General features: G+C 39.5%; 1 protein-coding gene across 1 annotated transcript in view; it reads left to right on the forward strand.

Moving 5' to 3' along the window:
* Positions 1 to 1015: 1015 nt before the first annotated feature.
* ADCYAP1R1 (ADCYAP receptor type I) overlaps positions 1016 to 16794 on the forward strand; it is an 87600-nt gene continuing 71821 nt past the window's right edge. Inside the window, exons 1-2 of the mRNA XM_074157644.1 lie at positions 1016 to 1078; positions 7360 to 7465. Of these exons, the coding sequence (XP_074013745.1) occupies positions 1016 to 1078; positions 7360 to 7465 (169 nt within the window). The remainder of the gene's footprint in view (positions 1079 to 7359; positions 7466 to 16794) is intronic.

Consider the following 16794-nt stretch of genomic DNA (forward strand, 5'->3'; position numbering starts at 1 on the left):
AAAGCCCTGATAAACCTGGCCTGATCCCATTTCTGACCCTGCTTTGGGTGAACTGGAGACTTCTGTAGGTGCCTTCCAACCTGAATTATCCTGCAATTCCATGATTCTATCTGAAAGACACATCATAGAGAGTTGCCATGTTCTTGCAGCCACCTGAGACAAGGATGTCTGGAGGAAGACAAAGCTGTATGAGGGACTGAAGCTCTAAACACAAAATCTGTAGACCAGTAAAAGAAGGTTTAAGACAGCTTTAGGCTATTGTTTATATCCTATTGATTTTGGGTTGCTCTGACACCTGATACATCCTTCCAACACTACTTTAAACAGGGAACTGTATTACCGCTGCTGCCTGAAGAGTCAAAAAGAGGTGTGCCTTTCCAAAAATCCTCTGGAGGTCATAGAAGAGGGGAACAAGCCTTTCCATCTGTTGCTATTGCTCTCAGAAAAGGCAACCCTAAGTATGGGGCAACTCTAAGGACGATGATCAGGGACCTTCCTAGGGATCAGCTGGAAGCAACGTAACCCCCTATTCTGAGTTTAGGTTGGAACTTTCAGGCTTCAGAGTAGACCAATCCTTTTGCCAAGACAGGGGACTGATTTAACAGAGAAGATGTGGGAGATGGACAAGCAAAGTCATTGTCACCTACAAGGTTACCCCATTGGATCAACAGTTCCCCAGGTCAGATGAACATCTAGTGTGTGTTATTGGGAGTTGTACTTCTCAGACTTTTATCTTTGGAGGAGAAAGTCTCAGGAACAATGGAAGAAAGCCATTTTACATAATAAAATCCAATTCAGAAAGGGCTATTGAATCTTTAGTTTCACCTCAAGGACATTATGTCTAGCAAGATTTTTAAACACTTTTCCAATGAGTGGTTACATCCTGCCAGTACAAGACTGCGAAAACCAGCGCTTGGTATTCCCTGCTATCAGAGATAGGATAAAAGTATACTTTGGTTTAATTCAAGATGTCAGCTCCTGGGGAAGTCATCAGCTATACCAAGAATGCCTCACCATGCTCAAAGAAAGATTTTTCAACTATCTCCAAGAGAAAAAGCCAGTTAAGGCAAACTCAGAAGTAGGTTTGCCCCATGTTGCATAACACATCTTTTGTTCAGAGTTACCACTCCAGAAGGTATCCACTGAGCAAAGGGAAATGTTGATTATGCCGCTGCTATTTTCTAATCTGCAGTGAGATGTGCATCTCTCCAGGAGCCATCAGTGTTAGAAGGTAACCATATCTTAAATTCATGTAAGCCAGTTTAAAAGGGCTCAATGCCTTTTTTTGGCAGTGGGCTCTATTTGTGGGGGGTTTTTACTGCACAATTTTCTTAAAGCAGGATGTTAAAACTATGCTGTAGATTGTACAACTGTGCCTTGGTTTGAAGAAGTTACCAATGGCTTTACCATTTCACTTAGTCTGAAGTGGTTTGAAATTGCAGTAGTTTGGGTGCCATTTACACAGGCAGACAAAAACGCAATCAAGTAACAGCGTAAGGCCTTCCTGGAGACAAAAATTTGTTCAACTACCAAGCCAGTTTTGTGGGTACCAGTAATGATGTAAATCAGTTCTGAAAAAATCCAGATAATCAGAGCCCCTTCCCAAACACCTCTATTTTTAACCCAATGTTTTGCAAGTCCTGGGGGTGTTGGTCGACTCTTGGCTGAACAGGAGCCAGCAGGGTGCCCAGGTGGCCAAGAAGGCCAACAGTATCTTGGCCTGTATCGGGAACCGTGTGGTGAGTAGGACTCGGGAGGTGATCATCCCCCTGTACTGGGGGCACTGGTGAGGCCCCACCTCGAGCACTGTGTCCAGTTTTGGGCCCCTTACCACAAAAAAGACATTTTGGTGCTGGAGCGGGTCCAGAGAAGGACAACGAAGCTGGTGAGGGGTCTGGAGAACAAGTCTTATGAGGAGAGGCTATGGGAGCTGGGGTTGTTCAGCCTGGAGAAAAGGAGGCTGAGGGGGAGACCTCATTGCTCTCTACAACTACCTGAAAGGAGGTTGTAGGAAGGCGGGGGTCGGTCTCTTCTCCCAAGTCACAGGCGACCGGACTAGAGGAAACAGCCTCAAGTTGCACCAGGGGAGGTTCAGGTTGGATATTAGGAAGAATTTTTACACTGAAAGGGTTATCAAGCATTGGAATGGGCTGCCCAGGGAAGTGGTTGAGGCACCATCCCTGCAGGTGTTCAAAAGGTGGGTTGACATGGTGCTGGGGGACATGGTTTAGTGATGGTTTTTTAGTCAGTTAGGTTGATGGTTGGACTAGATGATCTTGAAGGTCCCTTCCAACCTAGATGATTCTGTGATTCTATGATTCTAAGTCTTGGCCCTGGTTTGACCAGTTGAATCATTGCTTGATAAGAACAGGAATTAAAATCTAGTAATGTTTCCATGACAAAGTGAGCTTCTTTCTGCAATGCTTATCTAATAATGTATCTTTTTTAAGCTAACTTTTTAAAACTGAAAGTCATGATAGAATTAGTAAAAAGTGTTATTCAGTATGAAGTGAGTGATCTAATATACCTAGTGGATTAGATTCCTTCTTGCATTACTTTAGAGACAACATTTAGACAAAAGGTGAATCAGACTCTATTTCATTTCTATGTTGATGTAAAATACTGTCCATGAGGAATTTAATGAAGGGGGGTTTTGGTTGTTGTTTCTTTGTTTGTTTTATTTTGGTTTTCTTTTTTTTTAACTCTATTTATTTACTGCTCTCCTTATTGTCATGGTGCCTGATATGACATATCCTGAATAGGGTGGAAATATTCTCATTCACTTTGCAAAAAAAGAATCAGGACTTTACAGGCATAATACAGAAATGCAGAAAAGGAAAGAACAGCTAATGGTACTGAATTGCTGTATTTGATCATGGCTTTGTAGAAATGAAAATACCAAACGAATCGTACAGTTCATTATTACATCCTTACTATGACTTCAAAGCATATTTTCTGATCCTGGAGTTTCTCAAGAATACTGGTGACTTTTCTCCATTTGGTAGATTCACTGAGTTAACTTGTGTGGTGAAATCATGTTTTAAAGCAATTGTGTATATTCTTACAGTGAGTAAAATGAACAGTATTTTTTGAATGACTGTATGTAGTCAAAGACAGTTCAGCTTTCTTGGGTGGACCATTCTGTACTGTTATATAACTGAGGAAATTATACAAGTGCCAAAACATAAATGTCTTTTGCTATTAGAGATACCCTACAGTGTCCGAAATATCCTCCCAAAGGGCAAAAATAAGGCTCACACAACTAGCAGCAACTGGAGGTTAAGCGAGATACCCTAAGGCACATCAAATGGTCTAGACATCTGTGCTTAGACTTCTGACCTGCTCACTTTGGGTGTAGCTGTATGTTAGTGTCATATACACAGTGTGTAAATCGGGGCAGCCACCAAGCATGGTGTTCAGTTTAAATTCATAACCCTTGTTCCTTTGTACAAGTGCTTAGGAAGCATCTTCTTAATGTAGTCCAGTCCAGCTCTCTCAGCTGCCTGCTCACAGCCTTGCTTTGTGCTTTGGTGCCTTTCCAGTACAGAAATCTTGGGGAAAGGAAGAAGATGCTCTTGAGGTTACCTTCACCTGCCTTGCTCCTGGTGCTTGATGTACTTGAACCAAAACAAGAAGAAAGAGAACTTACTTAAATTTCTATCTGGAATAACCCAGCAACAAGTATCTATTTCCATAAGCAGGGAAGTCTATGGTACCCTTCTGACCTGCGCAATTCCTCCCATGTGGTTCCTTCCCTGGAACATCCCCGCATTTAAGCAATGCCTTACTTAAATGTATGACTCTAAAATTTGCTAATTGATTTACACATAAAGCTAGGGCAGGTCTGGAAACAGCACCAGTGCATTCACCTGTTTTTTCACTCAGGTTTATGTACTAACAATGGCTTTCTTAATGGAACAGTTCACAATAAAGCAGCACCTTGAGGATGTGTGAGAGAATATATGTAGGTAGTAACATAATAACATGATTGTTATTAATATTACCATAATGTCAAGGCAACAACAGAGAGTTAAATACTACAAGTTACACACAGCACACGCTGGTTTATCTCTGCAGTGGCCAATTTAAAAAAAATAAATGAAGAAAAATGGAAGTTTTTGATTTGTTGCACAGAGATAGGCAGTTGCTTTTGTCTTTTTGTGTTGTCTCAGAATTAAACAGACATTGATTGTATTTAGTGTATTTGTACACTTGTACAAAAAGGACGGTACAGATGTATTGTGTTTTTATTTGTACAAGTACACACCTTTTCAAAGCTGGTGTGAGTCCAACTTGTTCACTTCATTGAGAGTAATACTTTTTTTAAAAGGAATTAATTTCATGGACTATCCTCTTGGTTTCTTGATTCTTCTAGTATGTGTCAGAATATTCTTTAACCGCACATATCACTGATATCTTCTGGGAAACTGAAACCAGACTGTCTCTACTGAACTCAGGAAATTGCAAATGTCCTTGAGGCAAAAGAAATGAAATCAGGAGGCCATGAAGTTCCAGCTTACACTTCCATTTGAATTGTGCTCTGCTGTTCAGTTGTTGAACACTGACTTGACAGATTAAAGGCTCTACCAGTACACAGTTAATGAAGAAACATGAAACATGTGGATCCTTTTAGGAAAACATGATAACGTTAATGCATCTCTGTATTCAACAGAGAAACCTCTGTTATAAACAATCGAAATCTGGTTTTATTTTCTCAGATACAGCATTGCTCATTAGTGGAGATGACAGGCGGTTTCTCTTCTCTCCTCTGGCACTGAGGTTACTGTTTCCTTCCTTCCTTTGCTTTCTGTCTCAGTATCTGTGTTCCCCAATATTTATTTTTTTTTTAAATCTGTTGATGAAGAATGCAACAAAATGGCATAATGATGGTTATGGGAAATCACATCAAAATATCCTGCCCATAGTGAAAGCTTAAGGAAGGCTACAGGGAGAGGTGAACCACATCGCTCTAATGCTCTCTCTGTGCCCAGCTGTCTGCATTTCAAATACCTCCTGAGCCAGACTTGCTCAGATACGATTGATTAAATTTAGTCAGTTTATTCAGATACACCTGACTAGCTATGCCTGTCTGCAAGGAAAACTATAAAAGTTGAGCTTTTAACCATAGGCTTTCTTTATAATCAATCAAGTTCTGGCTTTGATTTACCTCTGTTAAAGAAGACACCAAAAATAGGAAGGATAAATCACACTTTTTTGTCCTTTCGCTATAGATTGAATCTAAACCTTCCTCTCAAAGATCTAGGGTTACCTCATAGAGCATCAAAAGTTGGGCATGGTGGGTTTCTTAGTGTTTAGTATCCTTTGATGGACTTTACAAATATAAATACATGTTTTGAACTCCTGTAACATTTGACATCCACATTATCAAGCTGAAAAGGGGTCTGCAGGTTAACATTTCCTTTTGCTTGTTTGTATCCTGCTTGTATAGATGATTTGTATTGTATTGTTATTATTATTATTATTATTAAATGACAGCTTTTCTAATCTGCATATATTGAACTGCATAGAAACTGCCACATTCATGTACTGAGACGACCCCTGGACACTGCTTACAGACCTGGGCAACTGTGGAGAGTAAACCAGTACTAGCAGCAGAAGACTGATTTACTTGCTAGTTCTCCTTTATCTTTTTAAAAGATATTCTAAGAACTTGAATGTCAGCCAATTCAATTTTCCCAGTCTTTGGCGAGGTTTAGGGGATGATGTAGCAAAAGCCCTTATGTTCTTGGGAGATCCCAGAGATCTGTGACAATATATACGTTCCAGGCCCTTGGGAGCCCTTAGAAAAGAACAATGTTTGTTTTGAAGATAAACAAATTTAATGTGGTTATGCCTGGTGTATCCCACGGGGAAAATAACTGAAATTTATTACTGAGATCTTGAAGATGAAACTGTGTAGTGTTATCAGTTCCTACAAATGTTGAATAACGCTTTCCAGAAGAGGTGCATTAGGAAACCTTCTCTGGCTTTGAAATAAGGGTGGTAGCTTCTAACTGTTGCAAGGTCAAAAGTGTGCAAAAGCCTCCAGGCCTCCTAGCACACACAGAAGCACCAGCAAACTAGGATTATGTGTGCCTTAGGATTTGCTGTAATTGTGTATTGAGTGTGTGGTGGCAGTTCGATACATTAGTGACCCAAACTGTTCATGCCATTCCCTCCCTTGGCATGTGAGGGAAGTAAAGTTGACCTGTGCTCCAAAAATAAACTGAAACAGATTGAATTCAGGTATTGCTTTCCCTGTTTACTTGTTCTTACTTAACAGGTAAGGGAAAACAGGCCACTTGGCAGTTACACTCTACTTCGGCAGTTTTCCATGATCAGGATTGAAGGAAATGCGATGGGAAATATGAAAGAGCAAAATCGCTTGCAGAGAACTGGGGTGACCTATCCCATCTTCAAGCAGCGCACTGATTTTCATGGTGCTTTCCACACAGCATGATTTGAACTTCAGCAGTGCCCCTATAAAATGATCTAATGAAACCTGAGATTGTTATTTCCCCTGAATTGATATCAATTTCGCCTGTCCACATTCTACAACAGGAATGAAATCTTGCATTGATTTCTGGGAATGGGTCCCATTCTTATTTTGTTGCTGCTTTGGGATTGCCTAAATTCTGTTGGCTGCAATGTTACTGTTGTAGACTCATTTATCTTTTTTTTTTTTTTTTTTTTTTAATTTTTTTATTTTTCCTGGTAGTGGGCTGCCTTAGAGCCTTAAAGTTAGAAAAAAAAAAAGAAAAAGAAAAAGAAAAGATTTGGATCAAGTCACCTCAGTTTAATTGGCATTGCATTCTTTTTTGGCAAGAAAGCAGCCTTGTATTCACTGGGAATAAAGAAAGAAGGAAACATTAAAGAATGGACAGGGTGAAAGACTAAGAGAAAGTGCTTTTAATTTAGTTTTGAGTCCTGAGTGAGGTTAATGGATTGTGCAAGTCTCATAAGAAACTGGTGGAAGATCAAACTGAGCCTCAATTGATTTGTGATTCCTCTTTAAATAAATTTTTTGTTCAGAGGTACCTTTGCTTCAGCCTTATTTCAGGAAGGAATACAATAAAATAAAGCAAACACATTAGAAAGTAAGTTTTGACAGGGAGAACAGCATAAAAACTCCCCAAATTTATGAGAATTATAATTCCATAGTTTGACCTTAAGCCATAAGAAAGAAAAAAAGAAAACCCAACAAAGTTTGTTGCGGTTTTCTCTCATCTTCTAAGGATGTTTTTATTTCTTTTTCTTTTTGAAATAAGACTTCCAAACTTACTGATGCTTCCTGATAAACTTACTAGCTATTTTAAATGCGTAATTGTTCTTTCTCCACATTTTTTCCCCACATTTCAGGTTACAGCAACCCATTCCAACTGCATCATTAAAAAGGAGCAAGAGACCTGTCTGGAGAAGATACGGAGGGCAGCTGCCCTGAACCCTCTCAATGACTCTTCTCCAGGTGAGTTTCAGGTTGGGATAGATCATGTACATTGAATTGATGGTTTCTGAACCTTTCTTATCATGTCTGTGGGGGTTTTCAGCAATGTCAAGGCAAACATCTTACGGTGAGAGATGCGGTCACTGCAGCTGAATGAGCTTAGAGAAACATTATAAGGACAAAAAAATCAATCAATGGGGATGTACCAGAACAATCACTGATTATTATCAGAGGTCAGGAATTTGCTTCTGTACTTTAGGTGATGCAGTGACATGTATCTACAAAATTAATCTGGGAAAAAAAAAAAAAAAAAAAAAGGGAAATAAAAAGAATCAGTGTGCCTGGAAAGGCCTTGATAGTGTTTATGTCTTCTGCTGGTGGAGGTGGCAATACCTATTGACATAAGTCTAAGTGCATGACTGGTGTGTTCTATAACAGCTCATTCCCCCTCATGAGCTCAGTAATAATTTGTGCCTCTTTCTCACATGATCTGAAGACCTTTGCAGGGATTAGCATTGCAATGACCGTAATCTTGATAAAGAATACTTGTGCTATTGTTGAGATAAGAAACTGAGGCAGTAAGCAAAGAAGAAATTAATAGTTTAATATCCTGTCTCATTTCCCACTGACTGCAGTAGGAGCTGCCCATGGCCAACACCAATGAGAGAAGGGCAAAGAATGACAAAGAAACTAATTGGAAATCAGGGTCTATTTTGAGTCCTGTCCAAACTGCTTCTACTGTGACTAGAATCGGTAAAACTGCAGAGAAAAGCAGGTAAAACACATTGTGCGTGTGATAAAAGATGGGAGATTTCTCCCCTCTTTTCCTCAAAATGTATTTAGAAGCAAGGGAAGGCAGGATGCAGATTTCTGTGTCACCAGAGCAACCTCTGAAGCAAGCCATTCCTGCATTTCAGCTGCTAGGAGTATTTCCATCAAAGTCCTGCTATTCACTTCATACATCAGCTTGTTTTTGTCTGCTTACCAGCTTTGGGCAAATGAACTGTGTGGTTTGGAGGAACTGAGGAAAGCATGTACTTCAGGCAGTTCCTTTCAGCCCCAGGGATGTGGTTTTGAGACCCTCTTTGTGCATCACAGAAGATCTTCCCAATTCTTTCCTGTCCAAAAGTGGCATAAGCAAGGACAAAAGGGAAAAAAACCTGTTTCTCCTCCCCCACTGTCAGAATGATGTCAGAAGCTGACCATGAACCTTACTTCTTATGATTATGCAATGACTATTATTTGGATTCAAGAATTGATAGATTTTTCCAGGTCAAAACAGACCATTTCAGCAAGTTTGTTCTTTATCACTCAAATCCAGAATAACACTGGTAGTTGGGGGACTATTCAGATTGAACTACTCCCCCCTGCCCCCTGAATTCAGAAAGCACAGCTCAGAAATCAGAGATAGAGGAGGTCCAGAGCCATTGAAAAGGGTTTTGCATCTCAATGTGATTAAAATGTATCACCCACTCAGGCAGGAAGGGATGGAATCCTTTCAACCACCAACTCAGCAGCAGAACCCAGCTGCTCTTTATTCTGTTCCCCCAGTATTTTTGTATTAAATCACTGTAAAGATTTTCCCAGGCTCACTGTGCATCTTTTAGTTGTTCACCACATCCAGGGGCAACAAGTTCCACCGTTTACATCACTTTGATTAAAGACGGCACATCCCCTCAAAGACATTTATTTTCCAGTGAAGAATTCTGGCATATTTCTTTTTTGAAAGCTATTCCATTCTGTGAATCCTGGTTTTTGCCCTTTCTCTCTACATTTTTTGAATTACTGTAGACATGTTTTACATATATTTCATTGAGACTATGACACTGCACTCTGTGCCCGTTAGGTCCTGACCTTCCAGACTCACCTCTCATTACTTGATACTCATTTCAAGATATATCCTGCCGCCCTCATTCCCAACAAAGCCTTATCTCCATTTTTAAAGGATGGGACTTCAACAGAGCTCCACCACCTTCTTACTGTTTGCTCAATATCATTGAGATACTACTTATTCTTGTTTTGAATGACACTTTATTGCTACCTGCTAACAAGTGGTCTGCAAATATGGGATACTCCACACATGGTGAATTCACACTCTGCAGTATTTGGGAAGATACCACAAGTATCTGTTTTCTCCAAAATCACTTTTTCCCCTGGCTTATTACTAAAATGGAGTACTATTCACCACAGCTGAACCTGGCTTTTATGTTGTTTTCAAGCACTGGAGAAGTTTCATTAGGAAACTCCCTGAAGAAGCAGTAACTGCCCATAAATTAAGCAGTCACATTTGCAGTGTTGATTCCTCCCAATTTTCACCAGACAACCTATTTTTCACTCGGGAGAAGTGAAAATTGCCCAACATTTGGGTTTTGTTATTCTTCTGTAGCAGTAAGAGCTACTAATGATGGCAGGTAGTGGAGAAATATGTTATTAACTTGTTTCTTTTCAAAGAAAGAGAAACATAGGAAATAACTCCCTTGCTTGTCAGCTGAAAGAAAGAAGAAATCCCTCCTGGCTGGTGAGTAAACGTCTGTTTATTCAAGAGCAAGGAGAAGCATAAAGCTACCTCTTCCCCTTTTTGTCTACTTCTGCATGCAATTTTCCATGGAACAATTCAATATATAAATTTTCTGAGAATTTATTTCTCTTCAGAAGGGCTGCAGGGTATGAAATGGGATTGTGAGTTCTTAGAGTCTGTAGAGACTCAGGCACATGCTCAAGTTACTGTGGCTTAAAAAAAAAAATATTCTCCAGATCAACTGAACTACAGTTACATCTATAAGCAAGGTAGCTCCACATTCTGTTGCAGGTGACACAAAGTCAAATGATCACATATAAAACTTGAACCTGGGACATGAACAGTCTTTGTGATCTGTATTTCTACAGTGCCTAGAACAATAATGTTACAGATTGTGAATCCTACTCCGAGGTGCCCACATGGTGCAAAAAACAATAACACTAATAGTAGGTTCTCTGCTCCTGTTTAGAGACCTTGTCTTCTGCACTGGTATTTCTTCTGCCTAAAAGTGCTGTGTGGAAAGCAATACACTTTGAAGTCAAAAGAAGAAGAACATCTTATGGGTTCCTACATTTTGCAGTAATTCAACTCTCCTGCCTTTGCTTTGCCCCCTTGCTGTGTTCAGCATCTGTGAACACAGGCATAAACTAAATGGTTCCCCAGAGCTCCTCTGGGTGAGGTCCAACACAAGCACAATGATGATGCTGCAACTGCAACCACAGGTCTTGAAAAGCAAGGCTGGCACTATATTATGGAAAGCATCCAGCCCTGACTTAGTGATCTGATGTTTTCCCCTTTCGCTCCCCCTCTACCTCTTATGCCCAGACGTTATGCTCATTACTGTTTTATTCTTCACAGCACTGTTTTCCTTCCTTCTGCTGCTCTGTAATGCCTATAATGTTGCAGAGACAATGATCGCCTTGAGATTTTCTGTTTGTTCTTTTCCACGGGTTTTATGATGGCTTCTTCCTCTTAAACACTTTAAATTCTTCAGGAGCCTTTATATAAGAAGAAATAAAGAACATGTGCTGACCCTGTGTGTCCATCCCTGTTCAACCATCACCTACAGCCTGAATGAAAAAGAGAATTTGAAGAAAATGAAATCTCAGCAGGACCCAGAATCTGACTCCTTTGCTCTGGAGATGGAATTAAAGTGATAAAGTGAAATAATGAAAGCCAAAGGCAAAAAAGAAAAGAGGGAGGGGAATGATAACTTCATACTCAACATCTCCAGGCAGTAGAGTCAGGCTATTTCTTACATCAGTGTTTCCAGTCTCCGTTGTTTGAGCTTTTGTCTTTGTTCTAGTGTAGAGCTGCCTTAATTTCTGTTGGACCCTCTTCTAGCTGTCAGCAGTCCTCAAGAGACTTTCTGCCTGGTAAGAATTGATAAAGCTCACTGATGAGCTGTATGCACCCTTTTTCATTTTATTTTTTCCCATTGAGACTCTGTTGACCTGTTCCCAACCCTGCGGCTAGGAAAGAATGGCACAGGAGTTACTCAGATGCTGAATGACAGTTTCCTGGGTCATGTACACTTAGCATGGGATTCATCTAATTAAATGTTGGTGCCTGCAAATACATCTACACTACAAATGAGCAAGTCACCTTGCTCATTTTGTAGCTCTGAATTTCTAATAAGCAGATTCTGAGACATAATTCATTTCATCCTCAAAGTAGATTAGATGATTCCTTTTTTTGTCTCTGGAAATATATGGAAGTAAGAGTGACCGTCTGAGCTATATATATTTACACTGTAGTTGTCTACATTTTATCAGACATTTTATCCTACCTTATGACCTGGCTCTATTATATTGACTAGGTCATGCTGGATGTCTGGATTACCCAAAAAATCTGGACCATTATTTTTACTATGGGATGTTTTGATATGTAGGCATCTTCTTTACACCATTCACGTACTTCACTGTAGTAGATCTACTTATACTTGTGTGAGCAAGTTTTTCAATCAATGCTTCCTTGAGTGGTGACCTCAAAATACAGGCAGGTGTTCAGCAGCCTGCACATTCACACTTGCCACATGTAGGCACTGACAGAGAGAATCTCCCAGCTGTCTTCTACTTTCAGGCAGGTCACCTAGTTGTAACTCCAAGGGTCTTACACACTTGTCTGGCTTGATCTGGGATCTACTGTCCAGTTGCATCTGATAGTGTCCATGGGGACACAAGATTGCAGCCAGGAAATATGCCACTTGGAGAAACCCCATGAAGACCCCTGGTAATGAAATGCAGAACACTTCTCTGGCTGTAGATTGGCATGACAGACTTTTACCAGCCTGTTATCTGGCTTTCTTTCCACTGTTGGAACTTGATATTCTGGATTTGTCCCTGATTGTGGCGCTATCTCAAATGATAGGGGAGTTCCTTGAGTGATCCTCAGATTTGGGCCTCTGATTTAATGTTTATAGTGCCTAAAATGCTCTGATCTGGAACAAGTCAACATATGATAATAGTGGACACAGCATAAGAATTTGAATAAAAATAGAATTGATGAGGACTCATTGGCGATTATGTGGTTCATGACTCACTGTCAAATTAATTTGCAACTTGTAGTCCTAGTTAGCTAGTCCCATTCCTCCTGTTCTTCTTCTGAAAAACATTGAAGGGCAGTAGCATTGCTAGGCAAGTCAAGCAAATTAAATAAGTATTTTCAGGAATGCAATGGCTACAATAATTTTTGTTAAGAGCAAGTTATCAGCAAGTTGCCCTGTAAATCAACAGGAAAGAAACTGGTAAGGGTGCCAAAGGGGTAGGAGGTGGTAATTAGAAGGTAATAGTGGTAATGCAAAAGGAAAATCACAGTAAACCTTGAAAAATGTTTCCATCTTCATACAATGATGGAGCAGGTTTTTTTCAGGTTTAGATTTTTATTGGGTGTCTCATCAACCTCCTGTTCTTTCAGAGACTTTTAATTATCTGTTTTTATTTCCCTTGGCACCACTGGGAAGACATTACTTCATCGTGTGCCTGTGTATGTGTGCATGTGTCTCCCTTATTGATGCAGCTGTGCACAAGAACAATAGAACTAGGACTACTGTTCTCACACTCAGCTTTTAAAAGCTATTGAATTCCTAGAGTTGGGAGGGTATAGTTAAGCATATGTCTCTGCACCTAAATGTTTTCTACTTGGCTCCTATTTGAGCCAGGGTGCTTAGATAGGTTTTATCTGCCTGAATACATCTGTCTTTGGTCAAAGATGCTTTTTTTGTGCTGATGGATTTATCTGTGTGACATTGCATAAAAAGTCCTCTACTAACCTCAGGTTAGAGATGGTAAAAACAAGCAAGAATTTCAAGGTAGAAATTGGGGACCATGTGCTACAAGGGTTAGGATCTGTGCTCATTTCAGACATCTATACTCTAGAGGTCTCTAGCTGAACAAGACAACTGTGCAACACTCGGTACCAAAGAGGTGATCCAGCTTTACTCTTTCTCAGGCAAATGCAAGAAAAAGAGCTTCACTAATCTCTGTTTTCCAAGCACTGATTCATTCTTTAGCTCTTTGCTGAATGTCTCTGAGTTTATCAACACACTTTTTAGAAGTCTATTCATCAGATACAATGGATGGATTCATGTCACCTAAATATGGTTGTAGAGAAAAGAGAGGTCTTTATTAATGCTAGTTATTTAGACTTTTATAGTGAATAGATCAAAATAAGTACTTAGAAGTCACTTACACTCACAAGTACTTACAGAATTTAACTTGCCCTATTTTAGATATCCATCTGATGTTGAGAAGATTGTATGACAAGTGCCCATTTCTCTCCATTGCCTATTAAAGCAATCATTATGGAGGTCTGAAGTTAGGTGGTATGAGTTCTATGGATGTTAATGTAGTGGTACAGGAATGAAAAAAACCTTCACAATCCAGGCATAAAATAAGCTGCGGGTTCTGTAAAGAATATTGTTCTCAAAAGGGATGTTGGGAGCCTACTGTAAATTCAGCCACATTAGTGAAGTTGAAAGCCTGGAAGTGCATTGTCATTGAAAAGGTTCAGGATCAGCTGGGCAAAGGAAAGAAAAGGTGCTGTGTCATAGACAAACTGCTTTGGAACGATCTACAGAAAAGATTCTTGCTAATGACAACTATATATGGAACACACCTCCAATGAGAGAACCACTGGTATGTTCCTATTTCTAGGAAAAGCCTCTAACATATTTCTTCCTCATCCCTAGGTAGGGGAGGATCCCTAGCCAAGCTATACTTAAATATATGGTCTGCCTGGGAAGACAAATAATATATTAACAATAATTTTACTGGTGAAGGATTCCTTGTAACAGGGATTAAAAACCAATCCACGTTTTACCCTAGACATAATATGAAGATGCATATATTAATGCCAGTTGAGCAGGGATATTTATTTGGCATTGTAACTCTCAGCTGAGACATTGGTCCTGGGAGTAGAAATAATATGCTGCAAGTCAGTTCTGTGCTTGTGCAATCCTACAACATTTGCTTCCAGATCTAGCTGGGTTGCCATTAGACTGGGGATCTCTGTACCACTCTTCATTAGGGATCACAGGGTCTTTGGTAATCCCATATGTCTCAGTGTCAAGTAAATTTTTCTCTAACATACTATCCCTTTCTCTCCAGTGCCATGTACCACCCACTGTATAGCACTAAGCCATGGCAAATTGGAGTTGTGTAGGGCCGTAGGTGCATCATGCAGTACCAGAGCAGTATTCTACCATGGATTTTCTACAGCACATATGATAGATATAAATACATTAGTCTCTGTCCTAAGGGTCTTAACCCCGAATCCTGCTAGTTCTTACTTACTGTTTTGTCTCCAGGGATGTGATTTATCTCGCTTGATTTTAGTAACACCTCAATTGTCTGGTCTAAACTAAGTCTAAGTAGCTACTGAAGAGCTGTGGGTCCATCCTTACAGCTATTCCTTTCAAACTCTTGTGGGCTCTTGACATTTGTGGAATAAATTGTTCTCTAGAATGGCCATTTTCTCTCTACTAACTGAAGAGGGAAGGTGGAGAGCAAGTTAAGCTATATGGATTCTCCAAGGTAGTTAAAACTTAGGTGAGAGGATCATCAGCCTGGGAACGGTCAGTTAAGATGACTCAGAGAAAAGATGCAAAAATTGCTGTAACGGAGCAGAAATTTCTATTATCTGATCGGGCCGCATGAACACATTCTGCCAACACATTCAGCAGTGTTTTGGTGGTTTAAATGAGGACTGCCTCCTTTGCAAGCCCTGCTGATAAATCTAAATTTAGTCATCGTCTCAGCATTTGCTGGACTTCCATTCAGATGGGAAACGAAGGGAAGGAAAACTACTGGAATTTAACACCTACAGCCTGAAAACAGCATTAACTGCAAAGCGTGTGTATGAGCTACTATTCCCATCCCATAGTGTATTCATTGTAATAACTCCTACCTACTTCTCTCAAAGCTACTGCTTTTGTAACCTCCAGAATTGCCAGGAAGTCCTTCTCTAATAACCGAGGAGCACAAGTTGAAAGAAAATAAAAGGTGGAATGGAATTTTTCCAGGCACCTGGGTAAGATACTGACTCAGGTAAGATAAGTTTCTGGGAGCAGGACTCAACAAAAGTATTTTTCTGCAAGAAGTCTAGTAACTGAAAAATGCAGGTTCAGGTTAGCTTTTTAAAATAATTTAGGCTGAAATATATTAACCATTAACAAATTTGGAAAATAAAAATGTATTGACATTCCACAACAGAACTTGTTTCAGAAGCATTACTAATTAAATAAGAATTATTGCTAACTAAGTTTCATAAGGGTTAAAAATTTAAAAATATTAAAATTAAAAACAAAAAGCTAAAAATAAAAATTCCTATCTGCCTCTCTCTCTGTATTTTATCAGTCAAAAAAGAAGGACAAAACCTTACCTAATTGAACAGAAAAGGGGTTTTTTTCTTCCCTTTTTTTTTGTTTAACCACTGAAACAAAATATCAATTATTTACACAGTTCCACTTGTGAGTTCCTTGTTTCTATGGTGACAGGTATTCATTAAAACCACACCACCTCTCTTTTTTTTTTTGTACAGAGTTAAATAGTATCAAGAATCTCAGTCTTACCTTTTGCTGTGTGCAGTGAAAAGATGATCTAGAGTAAATAGGGACACCTTCTTTATAGTATATGCAGAGGCTATTGGTAAATGGGGGTTTGCCCCATATACTTGTTTACTCGCTTTCAGGTTTTTTGATTTATTTTTTTTTTAATGATCATTTTCAAATGTAAAGTGTAGTAGATGCATTTGCAATGGATTTTACCTGTTGGGCAGGGGGATTATTTTCATTCATTTTGCTCCAAGCTGCAATTACGAGCATCACATGTAATTGTGTGCACGATATACCAGGACACCGCAGTTAAAAAATGAACAATGAATAGCAGTAAAACTTAGGCAATAAAATGAGTGATGGTCTTTCCTGTGCTGTTGTGATCTGTCGTTATCTGCAGAGTCATGGACAGCTGGAGACTGTGACATTTAGCTTTTTAATGTCTATAGTACAGTGGCAGAAAAAAATCCCCAAAAGACTATTAACATGTCATCTGAATTATAACTAAGTGACCATCTATGATTTTAGTATGATTTTCCTCAGATCTTTGCAGCTCCTTTTAAATTGTGTGCTTGTACTCTATCCCATCAGGTAGCTCCTGCAGTCTCTTCAGTCTTCAGCAGAACTGGATACATTTCAGTGCTGAATTAAAGTCTTTCCTTGCATGCAAACTCTGTTCTCATGAAGGTCCTAAAAACATATTTCTGTAAAATGAGTGAGTCGGGTGTCAGACAACTGAATATTCTTTTAAAAGAGAATTCTGTGCAAATGTTCTTTTGT

The sequence above is a fragment of the Numenius arquata genome, chromosome 12 (assembly GCF_964106895.1).
Source record: "Numenius arquata chromosome 12, bNumArq3.hap1.1, whole genome shotgun sequence".
Classification (NCBI taxonomy): Eukaryota; Metazoa; Chordata; class Aves; order Charadriiformes; family Scolopacidae; genus Numenius; species Numenius arquata.